Source organism: Mustela nivalis (assembly GCF_964662115.1).
Source record: "Mustela nivalis genome assembly, chromosome: 2".
NCBI lineage: Eukaryota > Metazoa > Chordata > Mammalia > Carnivora > Mustelidae > Mustela > Mustela nivalis.
In genome coordinates, this window is record NC_139021.1 from 37,004,434 (window position 1) to 37,020,112 (window position 15,679).

General features: G+C 33.6%; 1 protein-coding gene across 1 annotated transcript in view; it reads right to left on the minus strand.

The window, feature by feature from the left end:
* Nucleotides 1-15,679, minus strand: part of VPS13B (vacuolar protein sorting 13 homolog B) — a 714,200-nt gene that overhangs the window by 628,057 nt on the left and 70,464 nt on the right. Inside the window, exons 6-8 of the mRNA XM_082719962.1 lie at nt 12,154-12,335; nt 8,849-9,023; nt 2,754-3,022 (exon numbers count right to left, since the gene is read on the minus strand). Of these exons, the coding sequence (XP_082576088.1) occupies nt 2,754-3,022; nt 8,849-9,023; nt 12,154-12,335 (626 nt within the window). The remainder of the gene's footprint in view (nt 1-2,753; nt 3,023-8,848; nt 9,024-12,153; nt 12,336-15,679) is intronic.

The following is a 15,679-nucleotide window of genomic DNA, read 5'->3' on the forward strand; positions in this document are numbered from 1 at the left end:
AATCACTGTTCGCATCAAGATCACCAAAAATTCCCACAATGCTAAATCCAATAATCCATTGTCACAAATGACCTACTATTGTCAACTTTAAAACATTTATGGTAGGGGCGCCTAGGTGGCTCAGTGGGTTAAGCCTCTGCCTCTGCCTCCGGCTCGTGTCATGATCTCAGGGTCCTGGGATCAAGCCCCGCATCGGGCTCTCTGCTCAGCAGGGAGCCTGCTTCCCCCTCTCTCTGCCTGCCTCTCTGCCTACTTGTGATCTCTGTCAAATAAATAAATAAAATCTTAAAAAAAAAAAAAATTGGCATTCAGCTTCCAGATAGACACTCTTGGTTTTCTGCCTAACTTATTTTCAGTTTCCCACGCTATTTCTGCCTTTTCTTTCCAAATAATTAATATCACAGTGCCCCAAAACTTGACCCTAGAACCCCTCCTTTTTAGACATATATATGCTGGTTCCGATCTTAATAAAATTCTCACTCTCCCTTATATACCCAGGCCAAACTTCTAATCTGAACTCTAGATTCATTAATCCAACCTAACAGCTGTACTTCAATATACAGTGGGCATCTTAAACTTGTCTAAAACCAAACTCCTGATTTTATCTCTCTCACAGTCCTCCTCATGTCAAAAAATCCATCCTCAATTCTTCTAGTTGCTCAGGAACCATCCTTGGATCGTCTTCATTTATGTCTCACAATAAAATCTATCATAAAGTTCTGTCCTCTTGACCTTCAAAATACATCCAAAATCCAGCCACATTTCACCACCTCCCCCTGCTATCATCCTAGTGTGGCAATCATTATTTCCTGCTTGCAAAATCCTCTCTAGTCTGATCTTATTTCTGCTTTGGCTCCCTACAATCTATTCGTAACACAGCAACCAGAGTGATGCAGTTTAAAACATAACTCAGATCATCCTGTAACTACTATGCTAAAAATTGTCCAAGAACTTCTTATCTCACCCAGGATTAATGACAAAGTCCCTAACCTAAAACGATCTACACAGTTTTACAATTTATGGATCTCTCCCCAATTCCATCCCTTCTTTGACCTGATTTTATACTATTCTCGTTTTAGCCCACTCTGCTCTGGCCCCCCTGGCTTCCTTAATATTCCTTGAACTTTTGGGGTCTTCACATTTGCTATTCTTAGAATTTCATTCCTATGTATATACACAGCTTTTTCTTTCATGAGTCTTTGCTTAAAGGTTCCCCTTCCTATTAAGGCCTTCCCTGACCACCCAAATGTAAACTCTTTAATATCTTCCTATCCAATAGACACATTCACTATTCCACTTCCCTCTTTATTTTTCTACTTAACCCTTACCATAATAAATGGGTAGGTACTAAGTAGCTTACTTGCTTATAGTAACAATTTATATTTTAAGAGATATCTATCTCATCTGTTCACTGGGTATCCTTAAAGACAAAATGGGGCCTGGCACATAGAAGACAGTAGTATTTATTGAATGAATTAGATACTATTCAAGGATATGACATGTGTGATAATATTATCAATAAAAAGCCAAGAAATAAATACTAGAAATTAAGTTTGGTCTAAAACTGAGACGGAAATAAGACAATATATGATCTAAGAACACACATGGGGTGCCAAAGTACTAATAATTTTATATTTCTTAAAATAAAAGGGTGCTCCTAATTCAAAGGTATACATGCATTTATATGCTTACTGCAGCATTATTTACAATAGTTAAATTATGGAAGCAGCTCAAGAAGATGTGTGTGTGTGTGTACGTGTGTACATGCAATGGAATGTTCGGCCATAAAAAAGACTGAAATCGTGCCATTTGCAATGACATGAACAGAACTAGAGGGTATAATGCTAAGCAAAATAAGCCAGTCAGATATTTCACTTACATGGATTTTAAGCAACATAAGAGTAAACAAGCAAGCAAAGGGGGAGAAAAAGAGACAAACCAATATATAGACTCTTAACTATGTAGAACAAACTGATGGTTACCAGAAGGGAGGTGGTGAAAAGATGGGTGAGAAAAATGATGGGGATTATGAAGGGCACTTGTGATGAGCACTGAGTGATGTATGCAAGGGCTGAATCACTCTATTGTACACCTGAAATTAATATTACACCATATGTTAACTGGAATTAAAAACTTAATATTAAAAAATTAAAGTGTTCATTCTACTATTCTTTAACTGGAAAATGTCTATTATATAGTCTCTTTTGACTATACACTTTACATGTATTTATTAATAGAGAAAGTAATCTAAGTATGTGAAACACTACTGAACACCCAAATTAAATGAGGACCTAGAAAAGAAATAAGACTATCTCAAAGAGTAAAAAGCGAGGAAAGAGTGAAATTTTATGTAAGCAGCGCTTTAAAGAAATTTTGTAATGAAAAAGCCAGAGATCAAACAGTAAGTCGAGGTATATATGAATTCAAGGGAAAGGTTTTATTGCAATTCATTTTTAATGGAAATATAAAGGCATCTTTGTTTGCCAATTTGAAGATTCAGTGAGAAGAGAAACCTTCCATGAAACTGATAAAAATTAATAATAATAATAATAATAAAGTAGAAAAGGCTTAAAGAGATAGAAAAGGATCAAAATTCAGAATTAGATGAAGGAACACAATTTTATGAAATAAAGATTGCTAGACTATCTTACATCTACTAAGTGTAAAACAAACTTTAAACTAGATCCTTTCCAGAAATCAAAATTTATGCATTAAATTGAAAGAAATATGACAGCAAAAAAGAGAAAACCTACTTTGAAAGTCACAGTTGCCTTTGTACAGTAAAATCCTATAGACACAATGGGATCCCTCAAAGTCTGTGCTTTTTGCTGATGCATAGTTGATGTAGGATCATTCCCAAGGAAGTCTTCCTCACCATCATCGTAACTCACAATTGCAGGCACAAATGACCAGGCCCATGACACCCATCCCTGTGACTGTTCATCCTCTTGCTGTGAATACAGGTCTTGGCCTTTGTACTGAGCAGGATACTGCATATCTATTCTCGTTTCATCCTCGGCACCTATCAAAATAAAGTCATTTTAAATAAATCAAGAGGATTTAACTAAAAGGAAAATTAAGAATGTAAATTCTATAAAAATGTTTCTCCTACATCCTTCTTTCCACATATAAATAAGTTATACAATGGTTATTATTATTTGAAACCAATAATACAGCATTATATATAAGTTGATTTTTTTTTTTTAAGATTTTTTTTTATTTACTTGACAGAGAAAGAGCACATATGCAAGAGAATGCAGGCAGGGGGAGCAGCAGAAGGAGAGTGAGAAGCAGCCTCCTGGCTGAGCAGGGAGCCAGACATGGAACTCAATCCGAGGATCCTGGGATCATGACCTGAGCCAAAGGCAGCCGCTTAACTGACTGAGCCACCCAGGCGCCCTAATACTTTCAAGTTTCTATATGTTGTACTATGTTAATCCCCTTTCAATTGTGGACTAATCATAGTCCACAATTAATCTTCTATAGGGCATAGTTTATAAAATAACTCTAAATGTATTTGCTAAATACAAAGCATAAATTCATTCTTTAGCATTCCACTAATTAAAAACTTCCTCCCCAAAATAAGGCTAACGTGCTGAAAAACTGACTTCTCAGAAACATATTCATGTCAGAAATATTCAAGAAAAGTTCTTTATTTCCTGATACACCCAATAAAAATGTCAGGCACTCCTAGACAAAAAAGAAACCCCCTCCAAAAATAACTATCCTTAATGATGAAAGTAATTATTATAACAAATTATTGTTATATGGGGGCACCTGGGTGGCTCAGTGGGTTAAAGCATCTGCCTTCCGCTCAGGTCATGATCCCAGGGTCCTGGGATCAAGGCCCGCATTGGGCTCTCTGCTTGGCAGGGAGCCTGCCTCCTCCTCTCTCTCTGCCTGCCTCTCTGTCTACTTGTGATCTCTGTCTGTCAAATAAATAAATAAACTCTTTAAAACAAATAAAATAAATAAAATTTTTAAAAATTATTGTTATATGAAGCTAAAAAAATACTGTTGGTGATTCTTTCTTATTAGTAGGAACATATATTAGTAACTTTCCTATTCTACATATGAAAAAATTTTAGCAAATTACTTTCATTTGGTTAGAAATTGGCAAAGGATTTAGATTCCAACCACTCCAACTCATTCTACCTTTGTAAAGACAAACTGCACCAAACTCCATTAACATTACCCTAACAATACAAACAAAAAATAGCTCATCATGGAATTTAGAAAAAACATTACTTTTTTAGAGAATTCATGGTATAAGCAGTGTCCAGCAGATTCAAGCTATCTACTCTTCAGTAATAAATCTTTAAATATCATTAAATAAATCATTAAATATCATCTTCATTCAGAACCAGATTTCTGGCTAGAAAAACTTTGTAACTTTTTAAATCCTTATGGCAGGAGACTCTTGGAATATCCTAAATGTATAGTTTATGAAACATGGCCATTCACCTTAGTTCATGTGGGAAGGAAAAAGACTTCATAAGTAGTAACTAAAGAACCTAATATACAGTACTAAGAAACTTTAGCCATTTTCCTTCAAAATAAATTATAAAAATTACAAATCCAAAAAATATTTTGTATATTCTTTATATCTTGCTGTTTAGCCATAAACATTTTTTTTTTTTTTTAAAGATTTTATTTATTTATTTAACAGAGAGAAATCACAAGTAGATGGAGAGGCAGGCAGAGAGAGAGAGAGGGAAGCAGGTTCCCTGCTGAGCAGAGAGCCCGATGCGGGCCTCGATCCCAGGACCCTGAGATCATGACCTGAGCCGAAGGCAGCGGCTTAACCCACTGAGCCACCCAGGCGCCCTAGCCATAAACATTTTATCAGTTTCTGCTGGGGAATAAATAAAACCTGTTATCAAATGCCCCCGTAAGACCTTAAATTGGACATCATTAATGATCACCTTGGTTATAAAACAAGGCAGGTCACCTCCACCCAGGCAGCAGTGACCAGGTTGAGTCCACAGAGCTAGATTCTTGACCTCGGTTGTCTAAACCATTAAAACAGAAGAAGTATCCACTGCTTGATCTTGTGAAACAAAAGAAACATCACTAAAAATCGGCCACTATAATTTATACTTAATTAAAAATTAGGAGGGATTTTGATGAAAGATGCTTCCGAAGTTTCAAATCTTTACTTACTGCCTTGCAGAAAGAATGGATTAGAGTCCTGAAACAAAAAAAGCTCCCTAATCTCTGGATAGAATTTCCTAAAATATTCTTTTCCTTCGGAAGAGTGCAACTTTTCTGGGGCCCTCTAACAGAATTCAGGAAATTCATGAATTGTGATGGAAAAATACATATTAAGTATTTAAAATGTAGCACTTTCAATTATGAATGTAGGTAACAAATTGCAGTTGCATAGTTTAATTCTAAATATAAGTAATAAATCACAGTTGCATCACCATTAACTACAAAACCTACAAAAATCAGTTCAAACATCAGTAATGAAGCTATCTCAAAATATCAAAATACATGTTCATTCATCTCTGAACATGAAAGACCTGTTCAGAGAGAGCTCGTCATATCTGCAGAGCATCCCACTCCAGGCCTCAGCTAAGTATTACTCAATTTCATGCAAAGAAACTGTTGAGGCCACTAGAAAGAACTACCAGAAAAAAGGCAAGAAAACAACCCTAAGACTTACACAAAATTGGAACTAGTTTGTGATCTCAACAGAAAGAAAGAAAAAAACCTTTAATTCATTACTCATCAAGAAAGTACTCAAAAGGCTGACTGTCAGTGGTAAGACAAAACTAGTCTTAAGCTAATGGCGGCTCTGATCCCAACTAAGAAACACTGAAAGCAAGACAAGTGAATTAAATTATTTCTAAGTAACTTAACTTGTTGCTACATACAAATATATCCAGCATCCAACAAGATAAAGTTCACAATGCCTGGCATCAAATTAAAAATTATCAGGCATACGAAGAAGAAAATATATAATACAGGTAAGGGAAAAAGTCAATACAAAAAGATCTAGGAATGATACAGTTTAGCATTAGTAAACACAGACATTAAAACAGTTATATAAATAAAATGAGATATTTAAGAAAGCATAAATAAGAAATAAGGTTTTTTTTAACAACTAAACTTCTAGAGATGAAAAATACAGTATCTGAGGTGAAATATAAACTAGCTATGATAAATAGCACATTAGATACAGATGATTAGTGAACAAGAAGAGAAAAAGAAAACTCAACAACCAAAAAAGAGAACAAAAACGAACAAGAGCATCAGAGAGCTTTGGTGAACTTCAAGAAACCTAATATACATGCAATTAGGAGAGAGAGCTGAAAAACAGTTCAAGAAATAATGCCCACGAATTTTCTAAATATATATGAAAACTATAAACCTACAGACCTAAAAACTTTACTGTATTACAAACACAAGTAATATGAAGAAAGAATACCATTGCATATCAAAATCAAGATTCTTAAAAACTTCTGTGAAGAGGTTCACAGGCTTGACCAGAGTGCCAAAGGAATACATATACCCACAATAAAAGGAACCCTGCTTTAGACAGATGAGAAAACTAATTTCAACTACGCTGCAAGCAAACAGAGTTGCTTTCTCACTTTTTTAACATAGAGAAACCTAGTCACTTCTAAGAGGACAAATCAGTTATAAAGGAAAAATTTGAAACCTACATTTAATCAAAATTTAAAACTCTTCTCAAGATACCAATTAAAAAAATGAATTAGTCAAGTCACAAGCCAGCAAAAAATATTCCCAAAACATGTATATGACATAGTATTTGAATTCAGAATATATTAAAAAATTACGAATCAGTAATGAAACCCAACAAAGGTTTAAAAATAGTCAAAGAGTTAAACACTCGTCACAAAGGTAAATAAATTAACAGTCAATAACCACATGAAAAACTTCAAAATAACTACTCATCAATGAAATGCAAATCAAAACCACAATGAAATACCACAACACATCCATCAGGATGGCAAAGAGTTAAAAAAAAAAAAAAAAAGACAACACCAAATGCTAGCAAAGATGTGGAACAACTAGAACTCTCCTACAATGTTGTGGAAATGTAAAACAGCACATCCAGCACAACCTCAACATAAAATTCTTTCTACTTTTCTATATATTTGAAATTTGTCATAATAGCATGTTGAAAAAAAACTGAGCACCTTCTGGTGCTAGGTTTTGTTCTAGATGTTAGACATTATTCCTGTTTCAGCAGTTCATGGTCTTGGGGCACCTGGGTGGCTCACTCAGTTAAAGTCTGCCTCCGGCTCAAGTCATGATCTCAGGATCCTGGGACCAGGCCCTGCATCAGGGTCCCTGCCAAGCAGGGGAGTCTGCTTCTCCCTCTCCCTGTGCAGCTCCCCCTCCTTGTGCTCTCTTGCTCTCTCCCTCTTTCTCTCTGTCAAATGAATAAATAAAACCTTAAAAAAAAAAAAAGTTCATTGTCTAACAAGAATTCACTGTCCAGTGTGAAATAAAGGTATGTTTTCTAGGTACATACACTTATTAATGTAATTCCCTAAGCTTTTTAAGGTTTTTCATAAAGTTTTTCATAAGCTGTAATTTAAATATAAAATTTCACATTTAGAAGTGTACAACTCTGTTTTTAATATAATCACAAAAATTGTGCAACCATCATCACTATCCGATTTTAGAACATTTTCATCACTCTAAAAAGAACACCTTTAGCAGTCACTCTCCATTTCCTTCTCTCCCTAGGCCCTGGTTACTAATCTACTTTCTACTTCTATGGAATTGGCTATTATGGACATTTCATATAAATGAAATCATACCATGTCTTCCTTTCTGACTGGCTGCTTTCACTTAAGATATTTTTGAAGTTCATCATGATGTAGCATGTATCAGCTTTTCATTATTTTGTATAACTGAATAATATTCTAGGGTATGGATATATCACAATCATTTATCCATTCATCAGGTGACGGACATTTGGGTTGTTTCACTTTTTGGTTATCATGAATAATGTTTCCATTTAACATTAACATGTAAAATTCTTATATGGACATGTGTTATCAATTCTTTTGCATATATACCTAAGAGTGAGATTGCTGGGTCATGTGGTAATTCTATGTTCAATTTTTTTAAGGAACTAGATTGTTTTCCGAAACAGCTCTACAATTTTACATTCCTACAAGCAATATAAAGGTTCCAACTTCACCACAATCTTGCCAACGCTTGTCATTATGTGTCTTTTGATTACAGTCATGCCAGTGGCCTTGCAGTGATGTCTCACTGTGGTTTTAAGGGAAGAGAACACATCTTTTTATCTGTGTTTTCCCACGTTACCAGTGTTCAGTACATTCAGTAGACTTAAGTACAAGTATAATGAACTGAATAACTGAGGTTAACCCACTAGTATCATTCAATGAAACATACACTCCATCAATAATGTCTAATTAACTAGGTATCCTCCAATGAGTACATAGTTAAGTGTAACTATAGTTAAATATAATTACATATAATAATTAAGTATATCTAACTCCTGTGTAACTCTTGGCAAGCCTTTGCAAAAAATTAACAATACCTCAATTTATTAGGAAATACTGACAATGCATTACCTTAATTTTCATGTAACATACATTCTGAACATGTATACCTATTAGAAATATTAGAGTTACTTTAAGAATGTAAAAAGAAAATCACAGTAATATCCAGCATATACAGGGGGAAAAAAATCAAGTAGTGTCAAACAACCAAAATAAAATCATCCCATCATATTGAAACATTGAAAATTCAATCTAATGTTTTAGTTTTCAAAGTTTCACAATGGTGAAAAAGCATATAAACAATAGTTCAAAGATAAAGTTTTTGTTATATTTACCTGTAATGTTTCCTAACATATCTTTATTGTGACAGGTAGGCTCTTCCATTTCCCCATCTTTAAAATTGCCTATTTCCCCATAGTAAAGAGCAATCCCAAGTTGCATTATACGAATAAACATAGGCAGTTGTTGATCTGTGATAGAAAGTTTCAAACTCTCTACTAAGGTATGAATCTGTATTTGAAAAAAAACAAACATCAACAAAAGCATGTTCAAAGTAAGTACCTTTTAACATAAATAGATAAATGTTAAAAGTCCTAAAATGGAGAACACCATAAAAGAAATGTCCCAAACATTTCCAATACATAAGCCAAAATAATTTACTCTGATATCTTAGGAATTAAGTTTGCTACAATGACCAATCAACGTTAGATAGAAACTGTACTAAGCCAAATTATGTAAGTACAAATAGAAATGATGATGTTAGTCACACTAGACTTCTAGATAATTTTTCCAGAAATAAAGTTATGAAAACAAAATATCAACTCCATAGTATGAAGAATATCATAGCACTCCCCCCAAAATCAGAGAGATTTGTCACACCAAGAACAAAAGTTTCATAATATCATTTTAATAAAACCTGAATCACTCTTTCCAGCTTTATTAACCAAGAAGACTACATACACATTCCAAAAGTGTAGTAAGTGAGAAAATTACTAACATTACAACTACAGAAGTATGAACTTAATAAAATTTTGTCTAATAGTGAAAACCAAGTGACATACATGTTCAGAAAAGTTTTCCAAACAAGTTTTAAGAGATTTAAATAGGACATAAAATTTGTAACATGAATCAGTTATAATAAAGAAACAAGATTAATTACTAACAAACAGGATATATAGCAATCAAAGTTACCCTTACAGAAAGAAAGATATTAATAAAATATAAAACAGTCTCAGTGTAATGTTCCCTGCTGTTATATAAACATGGAATAAAGCCAATTAAGCCATAAAGTCAAGTCTCTTGGAAGGTTTATTCTGACTTCCAGGACTCTTGGAAGGTATTTGAGGGTTTATGAAACATGAAAAAGTAATAGTAATCATATTTTTAGGATTAAAGGCACAAACGTTTGTATTTGAAGGGGAAGAAAACTGCAAAGTCTATATTTAATTATGAGTACAGGTTTCTTAAAACTGACTTAAAAATCATACACTAAACAGACCAAGAAAAAGTAAAAGAAAGTTTGGTACAAGGACAAGAGAGTGAAAGGTGCAGGCCTGCCGAGCTCTTCTTAATTTGGCATTTTTCTATCTATCCTTTTAAAATATTGTATGGCACTGGGGCACCTGGGTGGCTCAGTGGGTTAAAGCCTCTGTCTTCGGCTCAGGTCATGATCTAAGGGTCCTAGTATCAAACCCCGCATCAGGCTCTCTACTCAGCAGGGAGCCTGCTTCCCCCCTCTCTCTCTCTGCCTGCCTCTCTGCCTGCTTGTGATCTCTGTCTGTCAAATAAATAAATAAAATCTTTAAAAAGAAAAAAAAAAGAAATTTTTCAAAAATAGGGGAAATGTTACGTAAGTTATATACTCATAAAATCTATAACTCAGATGACACAAAACATAGGATGTATTTGTCCTAAGAGATAGAAAATTGTAAAAAGCCAACCCAAAATATAGATAAATTTAAAAACCACTTAAATATATGTGAGAGGTTTAAATAAATAACTACAGTATCTGGACTATTCTGGGAAATCCCCTCTCTTCTAGGTGATCAGTGAGGTTACCCATGTGCTTTTAATATATACTCCTAGGACTGGGAGTTAGAAGAATGACAGACAGATCTAACTAAAATGGCAAATCTTACACCACAATGTTATTAATAAAAAACTCAATTTTATTTCAGCTGAACATAATGGAACCCCATATTTGGCAATTACCAGGGTTAAAATCCCCATGTCAACAAACTTACTTAATATTAAGATGCTTTTTAAGATCATATATCATGCCTAATCAATTTTGAGAATACAAACTTAGATGACAACACTCAGTTTCCCTCGAATTCATTTATTTTTACTTTCCTCTAATTTAGCCACCTTCTAGAATGTGTAATTACATTTGTACTAAAGATCAATAAGTTTATTTTATACTGTAAGGCATCCAGTATCTGCTTTCAAAATGCATCTTGAATTTACCCTTAACGTTCCCCAATGTTCCTAGCAGGTTCAAGGTGAAAGAAAGAAAGTAAGTCCATTATCCCAAGACAGAGGCAACAATACCATTGAATTAATAGTTCCCTATGCTTATCTTCGGCTAAGTAGTAATTCAAAAATAGTAATTCAAAAAAAGTAATTCAAAAATAGAAGGAAAAAGTAACAGAATTTCAATAAATTGATGTGCATTGTATACAATGGGGAGAAAACTAGAGCACTGATGACTGAACCACTACCAAATTAAAGTAAGTGGATTTCATGAATAAATATATAGTAGAGCTACAGAAAAGAGAAAGTAACATGTTTTTTTAAAAAGACAGTACTAAAAAATAAGTTATCCAACCAGGCACATCAATACCTGTGTTCAGACTCAGGGGCAGCTTTTCCATTCTAGCACTTTAGTATTCAAAGGCATTAAATTCAACAATAAATATTCATTCCACATTAAAACTTAGTTATTAACACGATCACAAGCTACTCCGTGAATTCGTTTTCAAAAACTGAGATATGGATAGAAGTTTAGAACTGTTATATGAGGAAAGAAGTAAGATTTACATGAAGAGACTAACTATACACGTTGAAAATATATTCCTATTCCGGGATCTTGGGAGAACAAACTTTCACATTATCTAAAAAATTCCTACAGGCAAGATTTTCATTACATTCTGAATCCATAGATCAAACACTAAAATTTCCTGAACCAATAAACTAAGATAGTAGGTCAGTATATTAAACCTTACAAAGTCATCTAAGAGGGACAATAACTATAGTTATCAGATCATATTAAATAAATTATAAAGATTGAAATATACATTGATATTCAGTCCACTATGTGTATAATTACACTTTTAACAGGATTTCTTCTATTCATTTAAAAGAGGAAAAAAATGAATAAACAGTTGGACAAACTATAAAGGAAACTACAGTTTCAGGGAGAAAAAAAAGTCCCCAAAATCTCTCTAGTACAATTCACAATGCAGAAAGTTTTAATATACAATAAACAATATAACCTAAAATTATAAATAGAAATAAAACTCTAGCAAAAACTAATGATATATATTTTTATGAGGTTAATTTCTTCTTTAATAGCACCTACAAGAACCAATAAAACAAAATGGAGACATGGAACTCAACTACTAGAAAAAGAAACACCTACTTTAATAACAGATGGCATCTTGGAATTTAGGTTATCATATGTGAAATGCAGACGAGTTCTGAAGGAACATTTATACAATAAAGGATCCTGGTAAAATTCTATTTTACCACTAGCATTTCGTTTATCAAGACAAACTGTACAGTCAGAAAAATTGATAACTTTTCTCAGCACCAGATCAGTTGCTAAAAAAAAAGAAAAAAACATTTTAAGTAAAAAGGAAAATTAGCAAAAAAAGCAACAATTATTTATTAGTACAAATAGTAAGATTAATAGAGCATTAAATATATGATGCCAGAATCTATGCAAATAATTTCTCTATTATTTAAATCCTCCAACAACCTTATGAAATAGGCACAAAAATCCCCTTTGCAAGTAGGAAAAATCAAAGTACAAAGAAGTGAAATAGTTTGTCCCCAATTTGCTCGGTATCTAACTACAAATTTAAGACAAAATTTATAAAAACTTGTGCTATATTCCACGTCTGCAATGAGATATCAAATAACTTGAATATAATACTTGAGAAACCACATTAAAAATAACATTCTGAGCAGGAGTCACTCATTTAATGTCTAACATTAAAAAATCCACAATTTCTCTAAACCTATACTCTCCAGTAACAGCCACCAGCAATATCTGCTATTTAAATTTATATAAAAGTTAAAATTATACAAAAATAAAATTTCAGTTCCTCGGCTACATTAGCAACATTTCAAGTCACATGTGGCTAGTAGCTACAGTACTAGACTGTAAAAATATAAAACATTTCCATGACCCAGAAAATTCTAGTGGACATCACTGCTCTAAACAATTGATGAAGAAAGTACCACATTACCAATAAGAGCATACAGTTTGCTTTCAAGGGAATAAACATAAAACAACTGCCGGTAAAGTATCAAACTAGAAAATGAAAACTTTAGCAATGAGAAGTTTTATTCCTAATAGGCAATTCCTAGGTAAATAAATATTAGGCCTAAATCTATTATGATTTACATGGTATATAAACAAATCATTTAGTTACTGATATATTTCTTTGTGTATACATATGTAATAAAAGTAGAATTAGAAATGAAAAAAACCTCTAGATATTTCCTTCCCTCTCTTTATGATAATAATTCACTGAGTGTTTGCTCTCAGATGATACACAAGTCTTCTCCCCTCTGCTACCTTTTAATATTTACATCCCTCTTTTTAAAAGATTTGAAAACTGAGGCAGAGTAAGGGGAAAGAGTTTAATGTTAGTTTAAAAAGGACAGAGCCGTCATTTGAACTCTGGCAACCTTACTTGAGAGTTCAGGTCTTTAAAATTACGCTGTAAGAACATAAGGTGGTCTACATTTTGAGGGTATTCTAGAAAATTATCATTCACTGACAAAGGAAATCATTAAAGCTTTGAAAATATTTTTCTTAAACACTAAATATAACAACTACCTTTTAAAAACTAACAAAATGAATTCTAGGTCAGGTACTTACTTTAGATAATGTGCTGCAATTTAATCTGAAAAATGAGGATAATAACTATGTCTACCCAACTCCGGAGAACTCGAAAATGACCTGGCCTTATTTGAAAACGTGAAGATTTGCTATCCTCCCATCTAACAACCCATTCCTAAGTGTATGTCCTTAAGAAATGCTTACACATATGCATCAAAAGGTATGTACAAAGATTCCTAAAGCATTGTTTGTAATAGAAAAAATCGGGAAACATCCCAAATGCCCATCACCACAACAATTAAATTCTGGCATATTTAAACAGTAGAATATTATTCACAAGTAAAAATAAGTGATCTATAACTACATGTAACAATATGGAAAAATATTAAAAGCATGACACTAATTGAAAACAGGAAACTTTTGAGGCTTTACTCAAACCTCAAATTCCCAAAATAGAGCACACTATTTTTACAAAGCTCAAAAATACATGTAATACATTGTTTGTGTATAATCCATATCTGATACTTTTTTATTGAGATAAAATTCATGTAACATAGAATTAACAAGTTAGGGGTGCCTGGCTGGCTCAGTCAGTTGAGAATCTGCTTCAGCTCGGGTCATGATCCCAGGGTCCTAGGATAGAGACCCACATGGGGCTCCCTGCTCCACAGGCAGTCTACTTCTCCCCTTCTCCCTGCTCATTCTCTCTCTCTCTCTCCCTCTCTCTCAAATAAATAAAATCTTTTAAAAAAATTAACAATTTAAAGGGTACACAGAGTGGCATTTGGTATACTGAGAATATTCAGTGTCCAGCACCACAATTAATTTTAAAACTTTGACAACACGTCAGAAAAAAAAACTCTGTACCCTTGAGCTATCATCCCTCCAATCCCCTCCTTGCCCTCCCTACTTCCCAATCCTGAGACAGTCCCTAATCTACTTTCTGTCTATATAGATTTGGCTCTTCTGTGTAGTTTATAAGAGGAATCCTGCAATATACAATATACAACTTCTCTGTCTGGCTTTTAAAAACTTAGAACGTTTTCAAGGTTCATCCACATTGTAGCATACATTAGTACTTCATTCCTTTTTATAGCACAAGTTTTTTTAAGCAATTAAATGATAAAATTTAATACAGCAGATAACTCTAGGTGGAAAGCAGATCAGGAAAAACACATTTGTGGGGGTAAACTACTGTGTATGTTCTAGATACTCAGAGGAAAGGTGCTCATCATATTGTTTAATAACAAAATATGTGACCTAAATCTTTGTAAATATAAAATTTTTTAGTAAAAATAAAAGGGTAAATAATAGTAACTGTCTCAGAAGGTAAAAGATTAAAAACAGATAATGTACAAAAGCATAGCACCAGGCCCAGCAATTAACAAGAACTCAACAAGTGAAAGATACTATTTTTGCTGTTTTTATCATCATCCTCATCATGAACTTTCATGTGGTATGATACTTGATTTTCTTAAGGACATCAGCATATTGGTAGTTACGATAATTCACATTTTACAAATGACTCACTGAAGTTATACTAAGTTAGAATGGTGGAGGGAAGACTCAAACTAGGATGCCCCAACTCCCAACCCAAGACTCTAATTCACTATAATTTCCCAAAGTGATATTTACATTAGTTGTATAATAAACTATAGAAATTTCTTCCCATAAAATGTCAACACATTCATTCAATCCTGCATTACCCAGTCCTGCTTGTTTTCCATTTTTCTTAATGTTTCCTTGTGGTCTTTGTATGAAATATTTTCGCCAAAGAGGATGGAGGGAGGCATTAACAATGTCTCAGAGACAATGCTTGGGACTTTGCATATGCACTGATTAATGCCTCACAAAAAAACTGTGAGATCAATATTATTCTTCATTTTAAAACATAATGACTAAGGGGCACCTGGGCAGGCTCGGTCTGTACAGCATATGACTCTTAATCTCAGGGTTGTGAATTCCAGCCCCATGTTGGCTGTGGAGCCTACTGTCAAAAGAAAGGGGGAAAAAAGCAAAGACTGAAGTTTGGAGAACACACAAAAATGAGACTATCAAATTTGCTAGATCCTAGTTGTATGCCTAAACTAGGCAA